The sequence below is a fragment of the Molothrus ater genome, chromosome 1 (genome assembly GCF_012460135.2).
Source record: "Molothrus ater isolate BHLD 08-10-18 breed brown headed cowbird chromosome 1, BPBGC_Mater_1.1, whole genome shotgun sequence".
In the NCBI taxonomy this organism is placed as follows: Eukaryota; Metazoa; Chordata; class Aves; order Passeriformes; family Icteridae; genus Molothrus; species Molothrus ater.
The window spans coordinates 64,911,363-64,930,025 of NC_050478.2; the positions used below are offsets into that span (position 1 = coordinate 64,911,363).

The 18,663-nt window shown below is 44.0% G+C and overlaps 1 protein-coding gene across 10 annotated transcripts in view; it reads right to left on the reverse strand.

Annotated features, from left to right (window-relative positions):
- Positions 1-4,266: 4,266 nt before the first annotated feature.
- PHACTR1 (phosphatase and actin regulator 1) overlaps positions 4,267-18,663 on the reverse strand; it is a 301,804-nt gene continuing 287,407 nt past the window's right edge. For 9 of the 10 annotated variants that reach the window (XM_036406273.2, XM_036406271.2, XM_036406270.2 and 6 more), the window contains 3 exons: positions 14,594-14,734; positions 11,195-11,271; positions 4,267-9,067 (listed from right to left, as the gene is read on the reverse strand). In XM_036406273.2, coding sequence (XP_036262166.1) covers positions 9,052-9,067; positions 11,195-11,271; positions 14,594-14,734 — 234 coding nt within the window. In that variant the 3' untranslated portion in view covers positions 4,267-9,051. Of the gene's footprint in view, positions 9,068-11,190; positions 11,272-14,593; positions 14,735-18,663 lie in introns of those variants that run through there. The other variant, XM_054515622.1, reaches the window with a different exon arrangement.

Consider the following 18,663-nt stretch of genomic DNA (forward strand, 5'->3'; position numbering starts at 1 on the left):
TGTGCAGACTTGAAATGCTTTAGAAGCTTTTGTTTTAAACTGGGACAGGTTTACCTTGCAGCATATTAAGTGGGGAAGCCTGGGACTCGGCTGGGGTTACCCCTAAAATCCTGGGGAGTTTTCCCCCCCAGATCTCTGCTGGATGCTGAGACCTTGCTGTTGGTGCTGCTGGAATGCCCCAGTTCAGGAAAAGCATGTTTGTGTCTGCTTTGGAATCCATTGCTGTGCCTGCACTGTAGTGTAATCCATGGAGTTCACTTTGGATGGGTGCTTGTTTTCCTAGTGCAGGCATGGGACCTGGGCAAGGTGCACAGGAAAGACACAAGTTGTGTTAACAGCCCTGCATCCTGTAACATGCAGTGCACAGGTGTTTCAAATAATGGCCACGGGTGCAGTCTGAGGGGTTGCTGGTGTGAAGGATCCCCCTGGCACACAGCCAGTTCACACCTCCCCAGAGGTGTGGGTGCATCACTGGGGCCTTCACACAGAGATTACCTGGTCATTTAAAAACAAGCAGCGATGGCACTGAAGGTGTTCAGCTGTTTCAGTCCTGAAAGGGAATCAATAACTCATATTCTGTGAAAAGAGGCACACTGCATCAGGATTAGAAATGCCAGTCAGTGTAACTGCTTCCAAGTTTGCCAGTGAGTGTTCCTTCAATTACTGTTTGGCTGAAGGCTCCAGAAGTCTTCTTTTTTTCATTTAAAGAAGCCTTTTCTCTATCAGTAGGCCGGCCTGGAGCTGCACAGAAGAGAGAGATCACAGAGCCTTAGAAAGGTTGAAGTTGGCAGGGACCTCCAGAGTCCACATGGTCTGACCCCCCTGCCCAAGCAGGGCCACCTAGAGCTCATTGCCCAGGACCAAGTATGTCTGTGTGGCTTCTGACTGTCACCAAGGAGAGGGAGTCTAACACTTCTTTGGCAACCTGTACTTGGTCATCCTCACAGTAAAACACTTTGTGTTTCCACACAAACAATAGCAATTTTACTTAAACATCCCATTTTATGTGGGATGGATCCCCAAATGCTGCTCCACTGTAATGTCCAGCTGAAGTTTGTATTTAGCTTTTTCAGTTGCATGTACCAAGAAGGATCAGGAGTGTTTATTGCAGAGGTCATTATTTATTGTGGGCTACGCTGAAGAAGGTGCTATGCTCAAGAGAGTGCATGGTGGTTTAATGCCATGCTTCTTCACCGCTGGTGAGAGGCATTTGTGTGTCTCATAATAGGTCCACTCACAAACTTAAGCTGTGGATTTAGAAGGAACCAGTTAATGCAGAAGATGCCCTGAATTCCTAATAGACTGGAAGTATGAGTCTGGCTCACTTAGGCTCAGTCAATTTTCAGTGATTGCTCAGTTGCTTGTACACTCAGCGGAACATAAACCTTTAGCTGACTGCTCTGCTTCCCAAGGGATCAGAACAGCACAACAGGAACTTCCACTGCCCCCAGCATGTGACAGTCAGGGGAAAGTTGAGGCAAGGTACCTCTAACGTCCCAGCCTGGAGCAGAGTCCATTGTTAGGGAAGCCTGGGTCTGTCCCTCCAGACATTGTCACCAGCCTGGGGTTCGTGGTGACCATTCTTGGACCTCTTGAACTAAACCAGTGCAGTAGTTGTGGTGTCCAACTTGGCACTTCTAATGAGAAGTCCAAGTTTGGTCGTTTATCTACTATGGACTCATAGTGGCTAACACAGAATGTTTTGAAGTTGCATATAGTTGAGTCTCCCACTGAAATCTTTGGCTAAGTAAGGTGAGGAAGGGGTTATCTTTGTTATTTGTTTTCAGTTAACCTCTATGTCATCCAGCGGGAACATAAGAAGTTACCTGATGTTCATTTTTCCTGAGAAGCTTGAAAATGAGGTATTTTTTCTATTTTTACATGATTTCTCCTTGACTGGCTGAGTATGTAACTGCTTGCTGCATACTTGCTTGTTCATTTAGAACCCAAAAAGTGTTAGGTTGTTGTTTTTGTTTTTCCTTTATGCTTTTTCCCCCCCAGAGACAGCAGTGAAGCATTGATTTTGGAGAGTGAAAGCTGTCCTCCCCAAGCTTCACCCTGCCAAATATCTTCATGGGCTTTGCAAACAAGAAAATTAAGCTTAATTTGATCCATTTCTCCCCTCAAGCCATGCTTTCTCTCCAGAGAGGTTTAGCGTGGTGCCACATGTCAGTGCTGTCCCGTGCTGCACGCACCACTTCTTTTCCAGCTGATGTCCAAATGTTATGGAAACTCCAGATAAGCAAAGTAATGGCAGATGTCAGAGGATGATGCTTTAAAAGTGATGAGGGGTTTGGATTTTATTAAGGGGCCTGACTGCATGGAAAGGAAAGCAGGAGAGCATGGAGACAAAAGTAACTGAAATATAGTCATTCAAAGGCTCCTAAAGTAACAGTGATCCAGAGCAGTGTTCTGTGGACAGGAGATCAGCTGTCATCTCCACATGGGACAGCTTCAACCAAAGATCTCCTTCTGAACACCACAGCTCCAGTGGCACAAATTTACCTAAAAGCCAAGCGTTTGTTCATTCTGCCAGTCAGGGAAGAATTCTGAAGGCAGCTTTGTACCATTTGAAGGCACTGCTGGTCTGTGTGGCCTGAGGGTGCTGTTGCACCTCTTTGCACCTTGCGCTGACAGCTGCACCAGAAGCTCCCACTGCTCAGGAGCAGGGCAGCTGCTTTGTCCCACACACACCAGCTCGACTGTGTGACCAGGGCATGGCCACGCCGCTGTTTTTGGGCTTGGTTGTCTGGGAAGCTTGATTTGAGGAGCAGAGGGGAGAAAGGGAAGTGAGGGAGATGATGGCAAAGCAATCCAGCCCTACACCTGTGCTAAGGGCACTGAGCTCTTAGCCAGGCACTGCCCCAAGAAGCAGAGTGTGTTTGTGCAGGTGTGTATGTTAAATGGAGAATTGTTTTCCAGCCTCCTCTGTTTCCTGCCTACAGATGGCATTGGATTTCAATTTGATTGTCAGTAATTACATGGACTTCACTGAAGACACACACATCCCTTCACTCAGACTGCTTTTATGAAATGCTTCCATTGAAACAAAACCCATCCCTTTTGTAGAGGTCTCAATGTAAGAGATTGGACTGTGTTCTCACATTCCCTGTACAATGTATTCTCAGCAATAATTTTCTTGTTAAAGCACAGAAATTACTGTATGTAACCCAACAACTATATACTGCTGCTATGGAAGCCATAGCTCGATGTGAAGGAAGGGGATCTTTAGTCACAACCTACAATTTTGTTTATTTATCCACATCTCACAGGATAGCCACAAAACTCGTTGGCTGTCAGAATGGAAATACATACAAACACACAAAAACAAGGTTTGTGAGGTAGGTGAAAAGTTGCCCAGATGGAAGCAAACCAAAAAAAGCCCAATACCAGAACTTTGATCATGGTTTTTTTTCCTACAAGGGAAAGGAATAGAATTTGGTCAGTTAAAGTAGATGGCTCTTTAGTTTTTGTGTTATTAGAAGCATCTGTCAGGGGAGGGGAGCTGCTTCTAGCTGCCACTTACAGTGAGGATGCTGAGTGTCACTCATCTCCTCAGGGTCAGAATGTTTGCACCATCAGTTCCAAACACTGAAGAGCCTCAGCAGAGCTGTCACCCTTGCAGGGGGCCAGTGAGCCTGTTTGAAGGTATGTACTTACTCTTGTGAAAGCTTTTCTTCCTCTTTTCACTACACAGGGGCTTCGACTTGTCACCCACTGAAGCTACTCAGGGAAGAAGGGTAACAAAAAATAGGAATACATGATATGCATGTGCAGGAATCTGCTGAACAGCAGCAGCACTTACTGGTGCTGCACATTGACTCTGGCAGCTGGCCCTGGCAGGGCACAGCCTGCACCAGCAGCATTGTGGTGACAGATGGGGTTTGGTTGTGGGGTTTTTGGATGCCTGTGCGTGTCTAGTGCAGACTGTTGGATTTGTTCTTCACTGGGGGGGTGCCAGGTACCCCTTCAGCAGCTGAGGTACCACTTGTCCTTCTTTGCTGAGCTGCACCAGCCCAGCCATGGTGCTTGGGGCTCAACTGATCTGTCCCATCCATCCACTTTGGGAAGTCTCCCTTTCCTGCTTTGCTCCCATGGAGGTGTGGGAGAGCCTGGCTGGTATCCTTGAGTGCCTCTGTGTGTTACATTGTCAGTCATTGGGACAGAGGGTGATAAAATACACAGGCACCAGAAAGCTTTTTTTAAATGAATTTTTTTAAGAAACTGCATACATCAGAGACAAACAATAATTTAAATACCATGCAGTTTCAGTATGTACAAAAACTAGGACATAGAGATCCAGTTTAATTTTTTCTAGTTATTTACATCATTTTCATACAGCCATAATCTGTTAAATTACAATACTGGAAGATCACGATTGACAGCCACCACACTCACTCCTATACAAAGACAATCTATATACATACACTTGGATATCAACTGGAAAATGCAACTGGTGCAGGAGTAACTGGGACACACAGGAACACAGGGTATGTGCCCGTCACCTCCTCTTTGTTTACAGAAGTTGTTCCAAGCTCAAGCAGACTGAACACCTGGGAAAAATAATTTGTCCTCCCTTCTTTCCTGATTTTTTTATTAGCCTAGTCATCTCCCATGGCTATTTATACAAAGTTATTTTATTTGCAGGCACGTTAGGGAGCCCCCAGTCGTGTATAACTATGGGTTTCCACCTTGCCCATCTATTTTTATGAGTGCAAGCTTCACTAGGCATGTTGGAAGTGCTCTCCCCTCTCTTGGTTTATAGTGTTTGCATTGCACAGGTGGTGCTGTAGAAACAAGGAAGGGTGAATTTGGTGAGTACTTGCAGTGATGACAGAATTCAGTGGTTACACATGGATTAGGATGAGATTTATTTGTGTAATGGCCTCACTAAATGGTTTCAGTTAACATAAAATAGCTAAAAGTCTATTATGTTCTTTTCCCTGCCTCTTCCTTCTCTTCTGATAATGCCCAGTGTGTTCACTAGGAATTGCTTAGACCCAAAAGTTGGCCTGAGCTCCTTCGCAGCAAACTGCAGCCTGAAACTTCTTCAGACTGCAAGTACCCACCCAGTGGGATGTAGGGTGGGCAAAAGCCACAAAGCCCACATTCCCTCTGAGTCAGAATGGTGTCACCAGGTCCCTGCAACCCTCTGCTGGTGAAGGTGTGCCACTGTTGGGCTTCCTCACCATCACTTTTCCCAAACAACCAAATTTTTTTGTCTAGATCTTTTGGAACTGCTTTTTCAATCCCCACCACCTCCCCAGCCACCCCTTAGTCCCCATTTCTACTTCATTATTCTGCAGGCTGCCAAATACAGCAGATGTCAAAATACTTGCACACTTTAAGTATTCAGAATTTGGTAGATATAACCAAAATGCTTCTATTCCTTGATTATTACTTCTGGAGATGGATTACCTCTGGAATAGTAATTTTTATTCTGTGTTGACTTTCCCATTCTCTAAACCTGGTGTAATTTCTTTACTACCACTAATAATCTCCTTCCAATCAGAATGGGGATGACTGTGCTAATGCAGTCTTGGCAGGAATGCCATCATTATGTCCTACACATAATCCAGGTCAAAGGAGAGAAATCATTGACTGTTTGTTGTTTGGTTTTTTCCCTTTACTGCCAACAGAATCACAGCTCCTTTGCCATGATGGAGATGGCTTTCACAGATCAGAAAACAATTCTTAAGAAACCAGATTTATAAAAAAAGGGACCAGCAGTTTCCCAGTCTGTGTGCAACTTCCCAAGGATGCCAGCGGTGGGTGTGCACACCAAGGATGTGTTCAGGCCCTGAAAGGAACATTCCTGCTGTGGAATGCTTTGGCAAAGGTTAACTTTGCAAACTACCCAGACCCACTGAAGCTGAAAGCAGATGAAGTGTCAGTTTGGTGATACTGCAGTGCCAAACACCTTGTATGGCTTCTTTTTCTTCACCTTCACCCTTTTCAGGTATAAGCTCTATTTCCATCTGGGGAGAAATATGGAAATTCTTCCACTTCTGTATGGTGTCTGCTCAGCTATGAGTTAAGTAAAAAAAAAACAACAAAAGAAATAAGGAAAAAAAAATAAAAAAAGCATTGCTGCATGGAGCTGCCCTGGGGACAGCACAAAATCATGGGCAAGGCTGAGTGTGGCAACTTGCTGAGTGGTCAGAAGGGACCTGCCATGGGCTCACTGGGATGAAGGTGCTGGGGAATGTTTGGCCATCACCCAGGATTGGCTGTTATGTATCTCAGACAGTGCACAAGGGTTTATTTTGGGTGTCAGACTGGCAGTGTGGGCACTGCTTGGGGCTGTGCCTGTGGGGGACAGTGGCAGTGCCCAGAGTGATCACTGCCCTGGGGACTCCAGCACTAACAATGGACAGACAGCAGCAGCCTGTGACTTCCACCTCCTTCCTCTTAATTTTGTTAATAAAAATGAAACAAACCCTCACCTTCCCTCCCACTAGCCTACCAAGTCCTGTGCTTCCTGTCACCACTGCTCCTTAAACAGTGTCCCTTCCATTTCACAGTGATCCTCTACACTAGAGATGCCAGGGCAGGTGTGAGATCCATGCTGGGAACACAAGGATTTGTTGTTCTTCAGAACAGCTCTGTTCCGGAGCTCTTTGCTAATGCAGTGCAGTCTGTGCAGTTAAAAGCATAAAGACTTCCTTTCCTTGTTTTAAAGCTCTGATGCAGTTATTTAACTTGTGTGCATATGTATGTGAATGAATTTATAAACAAGAACTGAGGTTTTCATGACAATAACCCCAAAGCAGTGTATTCCTGGCTGGTAGTGCCCAGCCTCTGCTGCACTGAGCTGATAACACTGCACACTGAAGGTTTTCACTGCTGATGAACTTCTATCTAAAGCAAGTGTGAGCTGGTGATACAGGGATCATGGTGCATTTCCTCAGGAATCATCATCCAGGGAAGCACCAGAAACCACCTGTTTTTTACTTTCGTTTGATGTTCCATCCTACAACAGCCAATCTTCATTTAATAACTAATAATCCACAGTATTGCAAGGATGGCCATGGATGAGAATGGAAAGTTTTTGCTTCTCTCTGCTGGAGGGCCAATCTGCAAGGTGCTGAGTGCCACCACCAAGAGCAGATGGAGGGCACCACCCTCACTACCAGGGTTGTTGGGGCAGGCTGGGTGCTAGAGCCACTCCATGGGCTCTGTGTAGATCCTTTGGCCATACTCCTGCATCCAGAGGAGTGAGGTGAGGCCTGAGAAGAGGCAGGAGTTTTGGCACTACACTGCACTGCACTTGAGCATTAAATGCTCAAGGGTGAGAGATGTCTTGGCCTGCAATCAGTGAAGGGCAATGTTAGCATGGAACAGGGGGACCTGGAAAGGGAGTACAGAAGAGAGGATAGATACATGGAAGACAGTGAGAAAGGAAAAATTAGTGAAAGAATAACAGAAATAACTATTCTGTAGTAAAAAACTTTGGCCTCTCTGTTCAAACTGTCAAAGGAAAATAGCTATTGTGGAAGAAAAGGTGTCCTGGAATAATAATCTGGAACTTCTTACAGTCATGTTGCTACAGTGCTTTCAGCCACTGTCCCAAAACATGGCATAGTAGTATCCTGTAAGAGCTTGAAAGGAATCCTGACAATGTCTGCCCCAGTTTGCTGGCATTATACTAGTTAAGGACTTAATTCTGGAAGGTGATGGCCTAAGTTCAGAAAAGCACTTAATTGTGTCCAGGTTCAATTAAGCCTCTTAGACATATTCTTGAAAGCAGTGAGGGTGTGTGTGCTTCCTCACTGTAGAGCACACACTTAAGTTGGCAAGTAAGCCAGGCCCAGAGTGACCAGCTCTCCGAGCTCTGCTTGGTCAGTTTGTGTGTTAAACCACTATAATAAAAATAAATTAAAACCAAAGTTAGAACCAATAAATTCAGAACACCTCTGAATTGCTGTCCTTATGCCTCAGCTGTGGGTACCAGTGACAAGTCCCACCATCCATAAGAATGCCCCAGACTCCATTTGTTAGGCCAGGTAACATACCTTGTCATGCTTTGCTCAGTGTGAGTTTGGGATCAGTTCTTGAGACACCTGATAGAGAGACATTAGATATCCTCCATGGAACCTCCCACCCCTCCTATTGCATGTCCCTCTGCAGAGCCGGAGGGCAATCCCAGCCTTTCCTGCTGCCAGGGGCACGCTGGCTCTCACACAGTCACAAGGTTTGGGTGTAAGACAAACTACAAGCAGAGCAGATGCCATGCAGTGACCACGAAGAGATGGGCTTTTGCTTGCTGGTTCTCAGTGTTCTTGTCACTTACTGCTAATGGGCTCACAACCGGGTTTAGAAAATTATACTTGAAAGAGATGAAAAACAAACAGTTGCTAGAAGTGAAGCAGCCTTCAGTAGGGAGTCCTGTTCTTCAGAGGATTTTTCTGCTTGGAAGCTGAATAATGTCTACTGACTGGCTGAAAACTTCTCCAGGGAAAGAAATACCTTTCTATCTCAGATGATATTCACAGATGGGCTGGCCCATGGAGAGTTTCACTCCTTCACTGTCCTCATAAGGTGCTCTCAGCTTGAAAGGAGTGTTTGGTGTAAGTGCTTTAGTGCCATAGGGGCTCATCTTTTGGAGACTTCACCCAGGCCAAGTGATTCCCTGAACACGTCTCAGGGCTCTCTAGGCTTGATGACAGAGGCTTGTCAGGATGAGGGGTGCCTGAAGACAACAATGGTTGCACCACCAGCTGGGCTTGAACACATATGGCAAATCCACATGCCGGGAAAGTCCTATACATAGCGGCCAACTCTTGGCACAATTTCCCACCAGGGGTATTTTCTGTTACTGAAGCTTGAACCAGCAGGTCTGATGATGCTGCAGTACTCATCACATGTAAATACAATTCTCCTTTTTTTTAATATTTATTTTTCTACTTTTTTTTTTTTTTTTTTTTTTTTTTAAAAAGGCAGTTCGGAAGATTTACATTGTACGTAACAGGGAAGTGAATAATACCAGCACTTATGGTTCCTTTTAGTTATGTTTTGAAGATGGCATAGTAGTCAGGTAGAATTGATCTGCTACGGTCTATGAAACCTAAAACCCAAGGGGGAAAAAAAAAGAGAAACAGTAAGATAATATCCTCACATGTATATTGCACATAAAAAAGTAGGAGAACTAATTGCTACAGTGACACCATTAGGCAGTTCAATTCCTGCAGCATTGACATCAGCCATGCTAGCAAGAGGACCCAAACAGACAGACACTCACACTTTCTTGGCCCTTGCCAGACTCACAGTTCATAGGTGTAAGCTGTTTGCACCAAAATCTACCAGAGACGTTCATACACTTGGGTCCATCCTATCCTTGGATCCCTGAGTGGGCAATAGCAGATCAGCTCGCCCTCTTCCAGGCCATACAAGGCCTGACTCCACAAAAATTGTCTGGTTTAGACAAACCTTATGCTATTTTGCCAGAAAGATTTACATACAATTTAACCATGATTATTCTTTAATGTTGGAGGCTAAAGAGATAAATGGAGCTAAAACGGCCACCCTTCCTGCAAGGCACCTTGTGTCAGAAGGCCTTGGTTTGTCAGATCTGCAAATACACATTTTTTAAGCTTTGATTTTTCACTCTATTATGAATTAATTAATGTTCCACTAGTAAAGTGATGCTCACATTCTTTGCTCTTGCCACTGCTTAATGACATGAAGAGCTCATTACCTTGCTAATGACTTTATAATGGTGATTTATCTAAGTTTATTTAAGGGAAATACTCTCTTTTGTTTAAGCATGCTTCCTTCAAGTGTGTTTTCCCAAAGCCACTTGTTGAACCAGTAAGTCCTGCTATTCTTCAGGCAAAGCCTTATTCCAGGGTCTGTTATGTGAGCTGTGGCTCTCTGCCTGGCCCAGAATTACTGAGTCCAAGCTGCTCAGCAGTTTTCAGATACAAACTTTAAAGGGTCACTGCTTACTCCAACACTGGAAGAGAAGGAAATACTGTGCAGAAACCTGTGAAAGCCAAGCAGCCGGAAAGACTTCTGGAAAACTAAACCAGTCTGTATGTTGTGTGATGCTAAAGGCTTCATGGAATTCAAAGGAGCTCTCAGTGGAGCTTGACTACTTGTAGCAACACCCCCTTTAAAACAGCCTCATCCTTTCTACATTTGTCACCTTGCCCTGGAGGAGCCAAATGTCCCTCAAAGGTTCAGTCACTGGGGTCAACAGATCTAGGTCAACTGTACATCCTAAGGCTTCTCCCAGACCTTGTGGCTCAGAGACAGCTGGCTTGTCTCTAGCAGCACTCCGTCACTACAAACCCCAGTGCAACCAGCCTAGCACATGCTAGGATGGAAAAGGGAGATCATTTCTGCAAGGTAATATATGCATAATACATGTGGTGAATTTTAATATAATTATTAATTTATACACATAAAAATCTTCTAATACAAAATTAATTTTTCCTTAAGCTTTTCTGTATTTTTCCTAAAAGTACCACCTGCATTTTTCATAAGCACAGAACTGATGAACACATTAATACAAGGGCAGCTCCAGTTTCACACTAGATCTCACTGTCACTTGTCTTCAGTACCCAACACTTGTCTTTAAAGTCTAAAGTGTTGATTTGTAAAGACCTGACTTCAGCCCTAGCCCATCAGAGAGGAAAGTGGCTGATTTGGGCTCATGGATAATTTGTTCAGTCTCTACTTTTAAAACTAAAAAGAAGCCCAAGGTGTAAATAACAGTGCTTCTCTTACAGTGTGGATCTTGCCATGCCCCACTGCATCAATGGCCAGGTGTGGAGGACGAGACTGAGAGATCTGTGGGTGGGATCTGTGTGGTGTGGAACAGCTGCACACACAGCAGGGCTCAGTGTGCACTCACCCAGACTTTGCTATGTGCTCTACAAGGGTTCCCTGTCCTCCTTCTGACACCAGCTCTTTTTTTAAATTTTTCATCTCAGAAGAACAGATATGCAGCATGATGATTTAAAAAAACCCCAGGTTATACTTCATTAAATGGCATGTGCCTGCATAACTCCACATAATGGGGCAGCACGTGTTTGCCTGTGTGAGTTGCTTTTACAGCCTGTAATTCTAAATGTTGTCTAGACCTCACGGTGTGTTCAGTGCATGTTGGAGAAACAGCTGCTGGCTTTGATTTTCTTTTGAAAACAACAGTATTCATTTATAGTCTTAAAAAATTAATCTCTCAGCTTACCTTGTTAGATGCCTACTTAATTCATGAACTTCCATTTCAGAGCTTTTAAATTCATTAAGCTCTTTTCGAATGGCTGCCTGCAAAGGACAAAGAAACTCATAAATGTATAAATGAGAGAGATCAAAATAAGGTCACTTTGTTCTCAAAACAGTATATTAAAAGTAAAGCAGAGAGATAACATTATCAGAGAGACAAAGACAAACATAAAGACTTTAAAATGTAAAAAGGAACAGAGATAAGCATGTTCTAAATCACATAAAGGGAAGAGAGAAATGCTTTGGTGGAATGGCTCAATTTGAAAACATATCACAGACAATGCAGGTACAGAACCCAATTCTGGCTTATTATGTGAACATTAACATGTACAAAATCCAAATTAGCACAAGCATGAGAAAAAAAATGTGACTGCAGTTTGTGAAACACTGTGATCTGTTCCAGACTGGACTGTGACTAGACCAGCCTCAGATCCTGACAGACTTGTGTTTGAGATGTCTTCTGCCTTTATTGGTCCTGGATTTCCTCAGGTGATGTTACATAAAGCGACTGATCTTATTTGGGAAGGAAAGAGGCTCCCTGCCCTCTACTCTGCCTTGGGCTGTGGCCCTCTGCCCTGCTTCTCTCTTCTGACCCAGCTGTGCTGTTTATTGAAGTGATTTGACAAATTAATCCAGCAGAAACCCTGTCATGGAGTGGTGGTATTCAGCCTCTGTGCCTTGTCTGTGAGGGCAAATAAAACCAGGGGGTACTGGCAGGAAAAGAAATACTGAAGAATAAAAAACCAGAGGGGGTGACTTGGAGGGACTCAGCTGCGTGGTAGAGATGGTGCTCAGCAGAAATGGCTCAAGTCCCAAGCTCAGAGTCAAGACCTCTGACAGCTCTGTGCTATTTGTTGTTCACGAGTGGTTTCACTGTGAGCATTTGGAGGCGATGGACAAGGTGTCTGCTGTGGCCAAACGCTCCCATGGGTCTGAGGTGTGTGCACTGCCTTTCTGTGTGATGCTGAAAACATTAGGATCAGAGGTGGAAAGGGGGTGCTCCAGTAAGTGGTACTCGTGTCTGTCAGGAATTTTTCTCAGTGAAGGAAATCTAAACCAGGATGAGTAGCACAAGCCCAAAACAGGACTTTTGCAATAACCGCTGCTGCATTCAGCAACTACCTTTACTTTGACAAACCCTAAGTGATGGATTTTGCAAGTGTTTTTGTACAGAAAAGGCCCTTCCTGCTCCTTCTCCACAGCTTTCGTTTGTTATTTCCCTTAGAAGTGCCTGTCAGGTGCTGCCTCATCCATCAGGACAGAGTGATGGCTCTGCAGCAGCTCCTGGGCTGCCTTCAGCAGAGCAATCTGCTACTGAAGTGACTGTGAAGGAGGCCACAGGGGTGGCTGACTCCCACAACCTATGTTGGTTGACTCCCACAATCACAGGGGAGATCTATTCCCCCCTCCATCCCTCATCTGTTGGAGAGATGCAAAAATGCCCTTTTCCTTCCCCTAAGGGTCAGACCTGCTAAAGACAAACTCTGACTGAAGGCAGTTCCCTCCACACAGCACTCAGAGCAAGATTTACTGGCAAACAGAAGAACCCATTCCTAAAATCTGTTTTTGCAGTAAATCTAGTTTGTGTTGACCAATGAAGACAGCTACTGAATCTCAGCATCCTATCTAAGATGATGCAGCTTTGTTACAATTTGTCTGGCTATTTTTTCCAATAGTGGACATAGTGTTGAGGAAAAGTAGGTCACCTGTATGACAGTAATCAAAATACTGCCCACAAAACCCAAAAAAACCCAATCTATTTGCTTCCTCATGCTATAAAAGGCATTAATATTAGAATGACAAACATCTCTTCTTCTGATGGTGCTTTGCTGAGAAAAGGTTAATTTGAAGGGCTTAACCCTTTTCTCTGACTACTGAACTTGCACATGCATTATAAAAAAAGAAGTGACAAATACTCTGCCTTAATACTAATTTCCTTATTAGGTTACATTTAATAATGGTATTTAATGCTTGTTGTTTTCAGAGACATAGGATGAGAGATCAAATCTCCATGCCCAGCTGAGGTTTCTCCATGCCTTTCAAACCAGACAGGGATCTCTTAAAGGCTGTAGAACCAGTTGGGAGATTTATTCCCTCCCTCATCTAATAATTAAAAGAATAAAGCTAAGTCAGTTGACTAATATCTTGTCAAACATGGTGAGGTTAAAAAAAATAAAAAGCTAATTTAACCCAGTATATTATGGTCTATGGACAGTCCTGAGGAAGTTTTTATTTTTTTTTTCAGATCAGTTTATGCTACATTAACTTAACCAAAGCTAAACTGAAAAAATCCCTCTATCAAGGGGGAGAACAATGTCAAAAAACTGTACAAATCCTTTGGTTGAATTATACTAGTAAAACAGGCTGTCCTTTGCGAATAAAACCAAGAGCACCACAGATGAGTGGTGTAGCTGGAAACTCTGCTAAAGCTCTAAACATTGGACATCATGCTCTCCATTGCTAAATGACTGAGTTCCATGGCAAAGAAGTAGTCAAGGCCTGAATTCAGGTATCTGAAAGTCTTTGAAATTAAAAGGGCATCACAGAGTGACTATAAGATTCATGAGTGAATCACTGAGCCTCATAGTCCTTGCTTCTTGCAATGTCTATAAAATCTTTTACATATTTTTCCTGAGGTCCCATTAAGATCCTCAGAATGTGACTGATATAATTTGCCAGCAGCTTCACAGGTATTAATACCATTAATGTCAACACCAGAGACACTATTTAGGGAAGTTCCACCAGTGCTCAGAGGGCAGTTCCATCAATACCAAAGTATTCCTTTTTTTTCATCTGCAGGTCTTCTGTGATTTCAGTTCAGTGCTTAAAATACTCTGTGGCAGAAATCCTGAGCAAATATCCCTGTTGTAACACTCTAGAGAGAAGTGATTCTGGCTTTGGAGGGATGGAGGTACCTTTGCCAAATTGACCTGCTGGCATTTTCACACCCAAGTCTGTCCTGTCCTGGCAGAGCCATTCTGGCACACATTCCTGTCTCACTGCTCTGCTAAGTCTTTCCAGAGCTTTCAGCTGGCAGCATAATGTGATAAGACCAAAATCAACAAACAACAGGGCTATCATCAAGACCTCTCCTCAAGGGGCTTGGGATTCCTTCCCTCCTGGTTTCCATGCATATAGAAACCTTCTTGCCAAAGATTTATGTTTCAAACAAACAAACAAACAAACAAACAAACAAACAAACAAACCGCGTGAATGGGAAAAAACCACAGGTGTATTGGAAAGGGATGTCAGGTAGATGTTTCTTCCTTGACAGCCATGGGACCTGTGGGACCCAAGGGATGCTGTTTTCCATGACATGCTCTGGCTGTTTAGGCCATGGCTCTCCCAGAGTTGCCCCCCTTACTTTGTCGGCAGCTGTGAGTCGTGTCCAGGGTTTGTCTGCCCTCCTGTCATAGTCCTGTGCGTCTGCCACCTCCACGTAGTCACTGAAGCGGATGAGGATCTTCCTCTCACGTAGCTCTTCTACTGTGGGCCTTTGACTCAGCTGCAGGTTTGAGGAAGGAGTGGAAAAAGACATCAGGACTTTGCTTTTTCTCTGCAGAGTGCTGCTTGGGGATTTATTTTACTGCAACCGCTGTTACGGTAATAAGAGGGTTTGGACATTCCCAGTGCTTTCTTTTTATCTGCCTTTCACAAAATTTCTACCTGGGAAATGTCCTTTGTTATAACACCTTGAATATGATCCCACCTTCTGCCAGAGCAGCCCACTGTTCTTTGGGAAGCTGCTGTGGATGGAGACCACAATTCCCAGCTGAGGTTGATCACCCTTATCAGAAATGAGATGTAAGGCAAGAAAGACTCCTAGTGCACTGCTGTCCCAGGAAGAGACAAAGATCACAACACTACTCTAAAATGACCTGCACAGGCTGTGCACTTTCAGCCTTCTGCTGCTGTTGTCTGTACTTTTGTACTGCCTAGGAAGAGTCAGGCCAAGGCACAGAGTGGTTCCTGCCCTGAATTACATGCAAAAGGTGAAAACCAACTTTCTTTACCATTCTGATGTTCTGCAGTCCTTACCTCCAGAAAAGGCAGGCAGGATGATTAGTGCTCATTGAACTTTTAACTGTATCTATTGACAGTTGTGGTTTGTATCACACCATATTTGATTATTAAAATTTTATGTTGCATACTACAAGCCAAAAGAAATGGCAGTGGTGGATTGTATCATGTCAGGAAAGCATCTTCATTGTTTCAAGTATTTCTTTCAAATTCCACAGTAGAATAGGCAGCCACAGTGAAAAACTCCTCTTAAATTAGTGTCCTGATAGCACACGTGTCACACAGCCAGTTACATGGGCAGGGACAGCAGTTGGCTTTCAGGGATCAATTCTCCTTGGATGCACAGCATGCCGGTGAATGTCAAAAGCAATTACACAATCGTTTCTGAAGGTGCTACATAAATGTGTGCATGGGGCTGTAGATGAGCTGAAAAGTTTCACTGTTAGAGTAGAATATTTGTAACCAGGATACATCAGGAAAAAAACCATCCTGATAACAATTTCCTACAGTGCATCATGCTCTTCCCACTCACTAAAAATAGATGTGTTTGAAATACTTTACCCTTGTGAAGGGTGAAGGGTCTAAATATTTAATAAAATGCTTGAGATTCTATTCTGCAACATTTTTTATGCCCCTGAATCCACCTTTCTTCCAAATTAAGTATCTCAGTTCCCTGCATTTCATCTTCCAAGGAGAATTAAGATTTAAAACAGCCAGGTTACTAAATGAAGGGTTAAAAATCCCTCCTTTCTTCAGCAATTGGGTGGAGCTCCACTACCCTATTCAGCATCTGGCTGTAAGCCTGTGTGCTTGTTCTTGGCACAGTTGGTTTTCTTCCTCTCCTCTTTTTAGAAAAGATGATAGTGATGGGAGGCAGCAGTGGGGCTGCTCTCCTTACACCAGCATCCCTGAGCATGCACACACAAATTGGGCTAAAACACCTCATGTGGAGAGTCTGCAGAGTTGCACTAATGTCCTGCCTGTGAGATGCTCAGGAGAAAGGGAATAAGGATGGAAAAAAGATCCACTGACTCTTGTGCCAGTGCTCCTGTTGTGCAAGAGTCCTGAAATCCATGGCTGGTATTACATAGTTCATGTGTAGCCATAAATCTACATATATTTCCATATATAAATACATGCACACAAAATATATTCAGTACATTAAACCAAAGTGCCAATCTGATCATGCTAAGTGTAACGAGAGAGACAACCATGCTAAGTAATTTTCTAAAAGCCATTATTAAGGGCTACATTATTGGAATGGTTAACAACTTTCTCTGCCTTCTTCTCATAGCATTGCAGAGATTTCTTGTAACCTTCTAGGTGTGAGAGTCTTGCAGTATGTTTGGGCTGCCCAGAGCTCCCTTAACTCTTGAATAGCTGGGGAACCAGCTTTGCAGGACTGACTGTAAGCAGCCCCACTGCAGGTGTCAGTTCAATATGTGTCCACGCTGAGGGCACAGCTCATCTGAGATCTCACCTTGCAGTTTATTTTTATGACCTGTGAGCTTTGGTCTCTTGGGTCTAAACTGCTTAATGCTGCAGAGTCCTTATCAAGGAGCACCTGAGAACAAGCTCTTCTAACAGGCAGAAAGAATAGGGCACAATCAAAAATTACAGGACAAGGACACGGCCAAGGGCACCATGCAATTGTCTGCACAAGGTGTGGTGCTCCAAGCAGGGAGAGGGGTTTTTACTGACCCTTTTTAATTTGCTTCAGTTAATGTCAAAGGGATGCACGTGCATGACTGTGTCTGGACTTTTTCTGTGCGCAATACCTGGGCATTTACATTTCTATTTATCTATTTGTGAAGATCTGGGAGCTGAGGGAGCAGGGTAATTCTATGGTGAGTGACTAATTATAGGAGTGTGAACCAGGGTAAAATTCCCTTTCAAAATAAATGGATTTGTATTAATGCAAGAGCAGTAAATGAGGACAGGACCTCTCATGCCTGGTCAAATTTTCTTCTGTATATTTTGTAGCACTAGTACATACAAATGGGCATTTTCCAGACTTTGATACTAAGGCAATTTGAAAGGGAAGGTTTAACATTCCCCCTTTGTCCATGGCATGTGAAATGAAGCAAACCCAAGCACTCCCACCAGGTAAAGTGGAGGGGGACTTACTGTTGCCAGTCTGGTCTTGGGATTTAGTCAAATGCAAAACGCTGAGTTTGCCCCCACTTCAGTCACATGCTTATCTTAGCATGTCATCATTGCCTGCTCTGTTTCCTCATTAAAATGTTACAGTTGGTATTTAAAGAAGAAAACAAACTGACAAATTACAAACCCTAACCAGCAGCACCCCTCCCCCTCCTTTGCTCCCCACCTTCTGCAGTAAAGACTTAGGAGCAGGATGTGATGAAAATGCCCTGAAGACCTTTCCTTCTGACTATAAATGCAGTTTATCCAAATTAGCCACTAACCTTTTCCTCCTCTCTGACCTTTCTGCTCCCTGCCGCCTTTCTCTCACCTCTCTCTGATGAGTCCCACCTCTCTCAAGAGTTCTTTATTTTCAAGAGCCTTTGCTGATGCAAGCCAGTGGAGGTCAGTTAAAGAAAAGCTTGAACATCTTCAAGCAGGGGAGACATTTCCCAGAGAGGCACCAGTGAACAGAGCATTTAAACTGAACTGGGGCAAAAATTTAACAGAAGCAAAGATTTCAGATTATGGCACAGATTTTAAGAAACAGCCACACCTCTTCAATTTGATAGTCAGTATTACAGCTCTGAGGGATTTCCTTTTGGAGCTAGACCTCTGAGAAAAATAAGCTATTGGCAGTGGGGGGATAGGAAGCAGTAACCAGCTCTGGGGATTGGGAAGTATGGTGCCATTTAAGAGAAGAGAAGGTAGGAAAAAAAAGAGTTCTATTCCACCTTGCAAGAGATTTGTAACATGTTCTGTTAATCCAGGCTACGATTCTCTCTCTGTAATGGAAGTCCTCAGGGGACATTCAGGCTTGTGTTAATTGCCTTGGTCCTTGGCCAAGTTTGTCATGGTTCAGAGAAGATACGCTCTTGGTAGTAATTCACGGGGGCCCAGATCTCCCTGTGGACGTGACCCATCTGCAACACTTCCAGAGGGCTTCTGCACATTAATATTCTTTGAATGGGCTGGAGGTCAAGACCAGTGCTCTGAGAAAAAAAACCTTCCTAATCCATGTGTCCGTCCCTTCAAATGACGCAAGTCTGTGTGCCCAAAGGCGCTCGGTGGGCCTGAGGGGCAGGGAGAGAGAGGACAGGGGGGCTGGGCATCCCAGGTGACAGGCAAACATGCTTCCACTCTCCTTCCTCGGGCAGGAGGGACATGAACTGCTGAGAAACTTAGCCAACAGCATGTCCTTCACTTTGTTATTTGAATGGTAGCTGTTCCTCACCCCAGTTAATGTGGAACTAGATGAGTCGGAGAGGATGG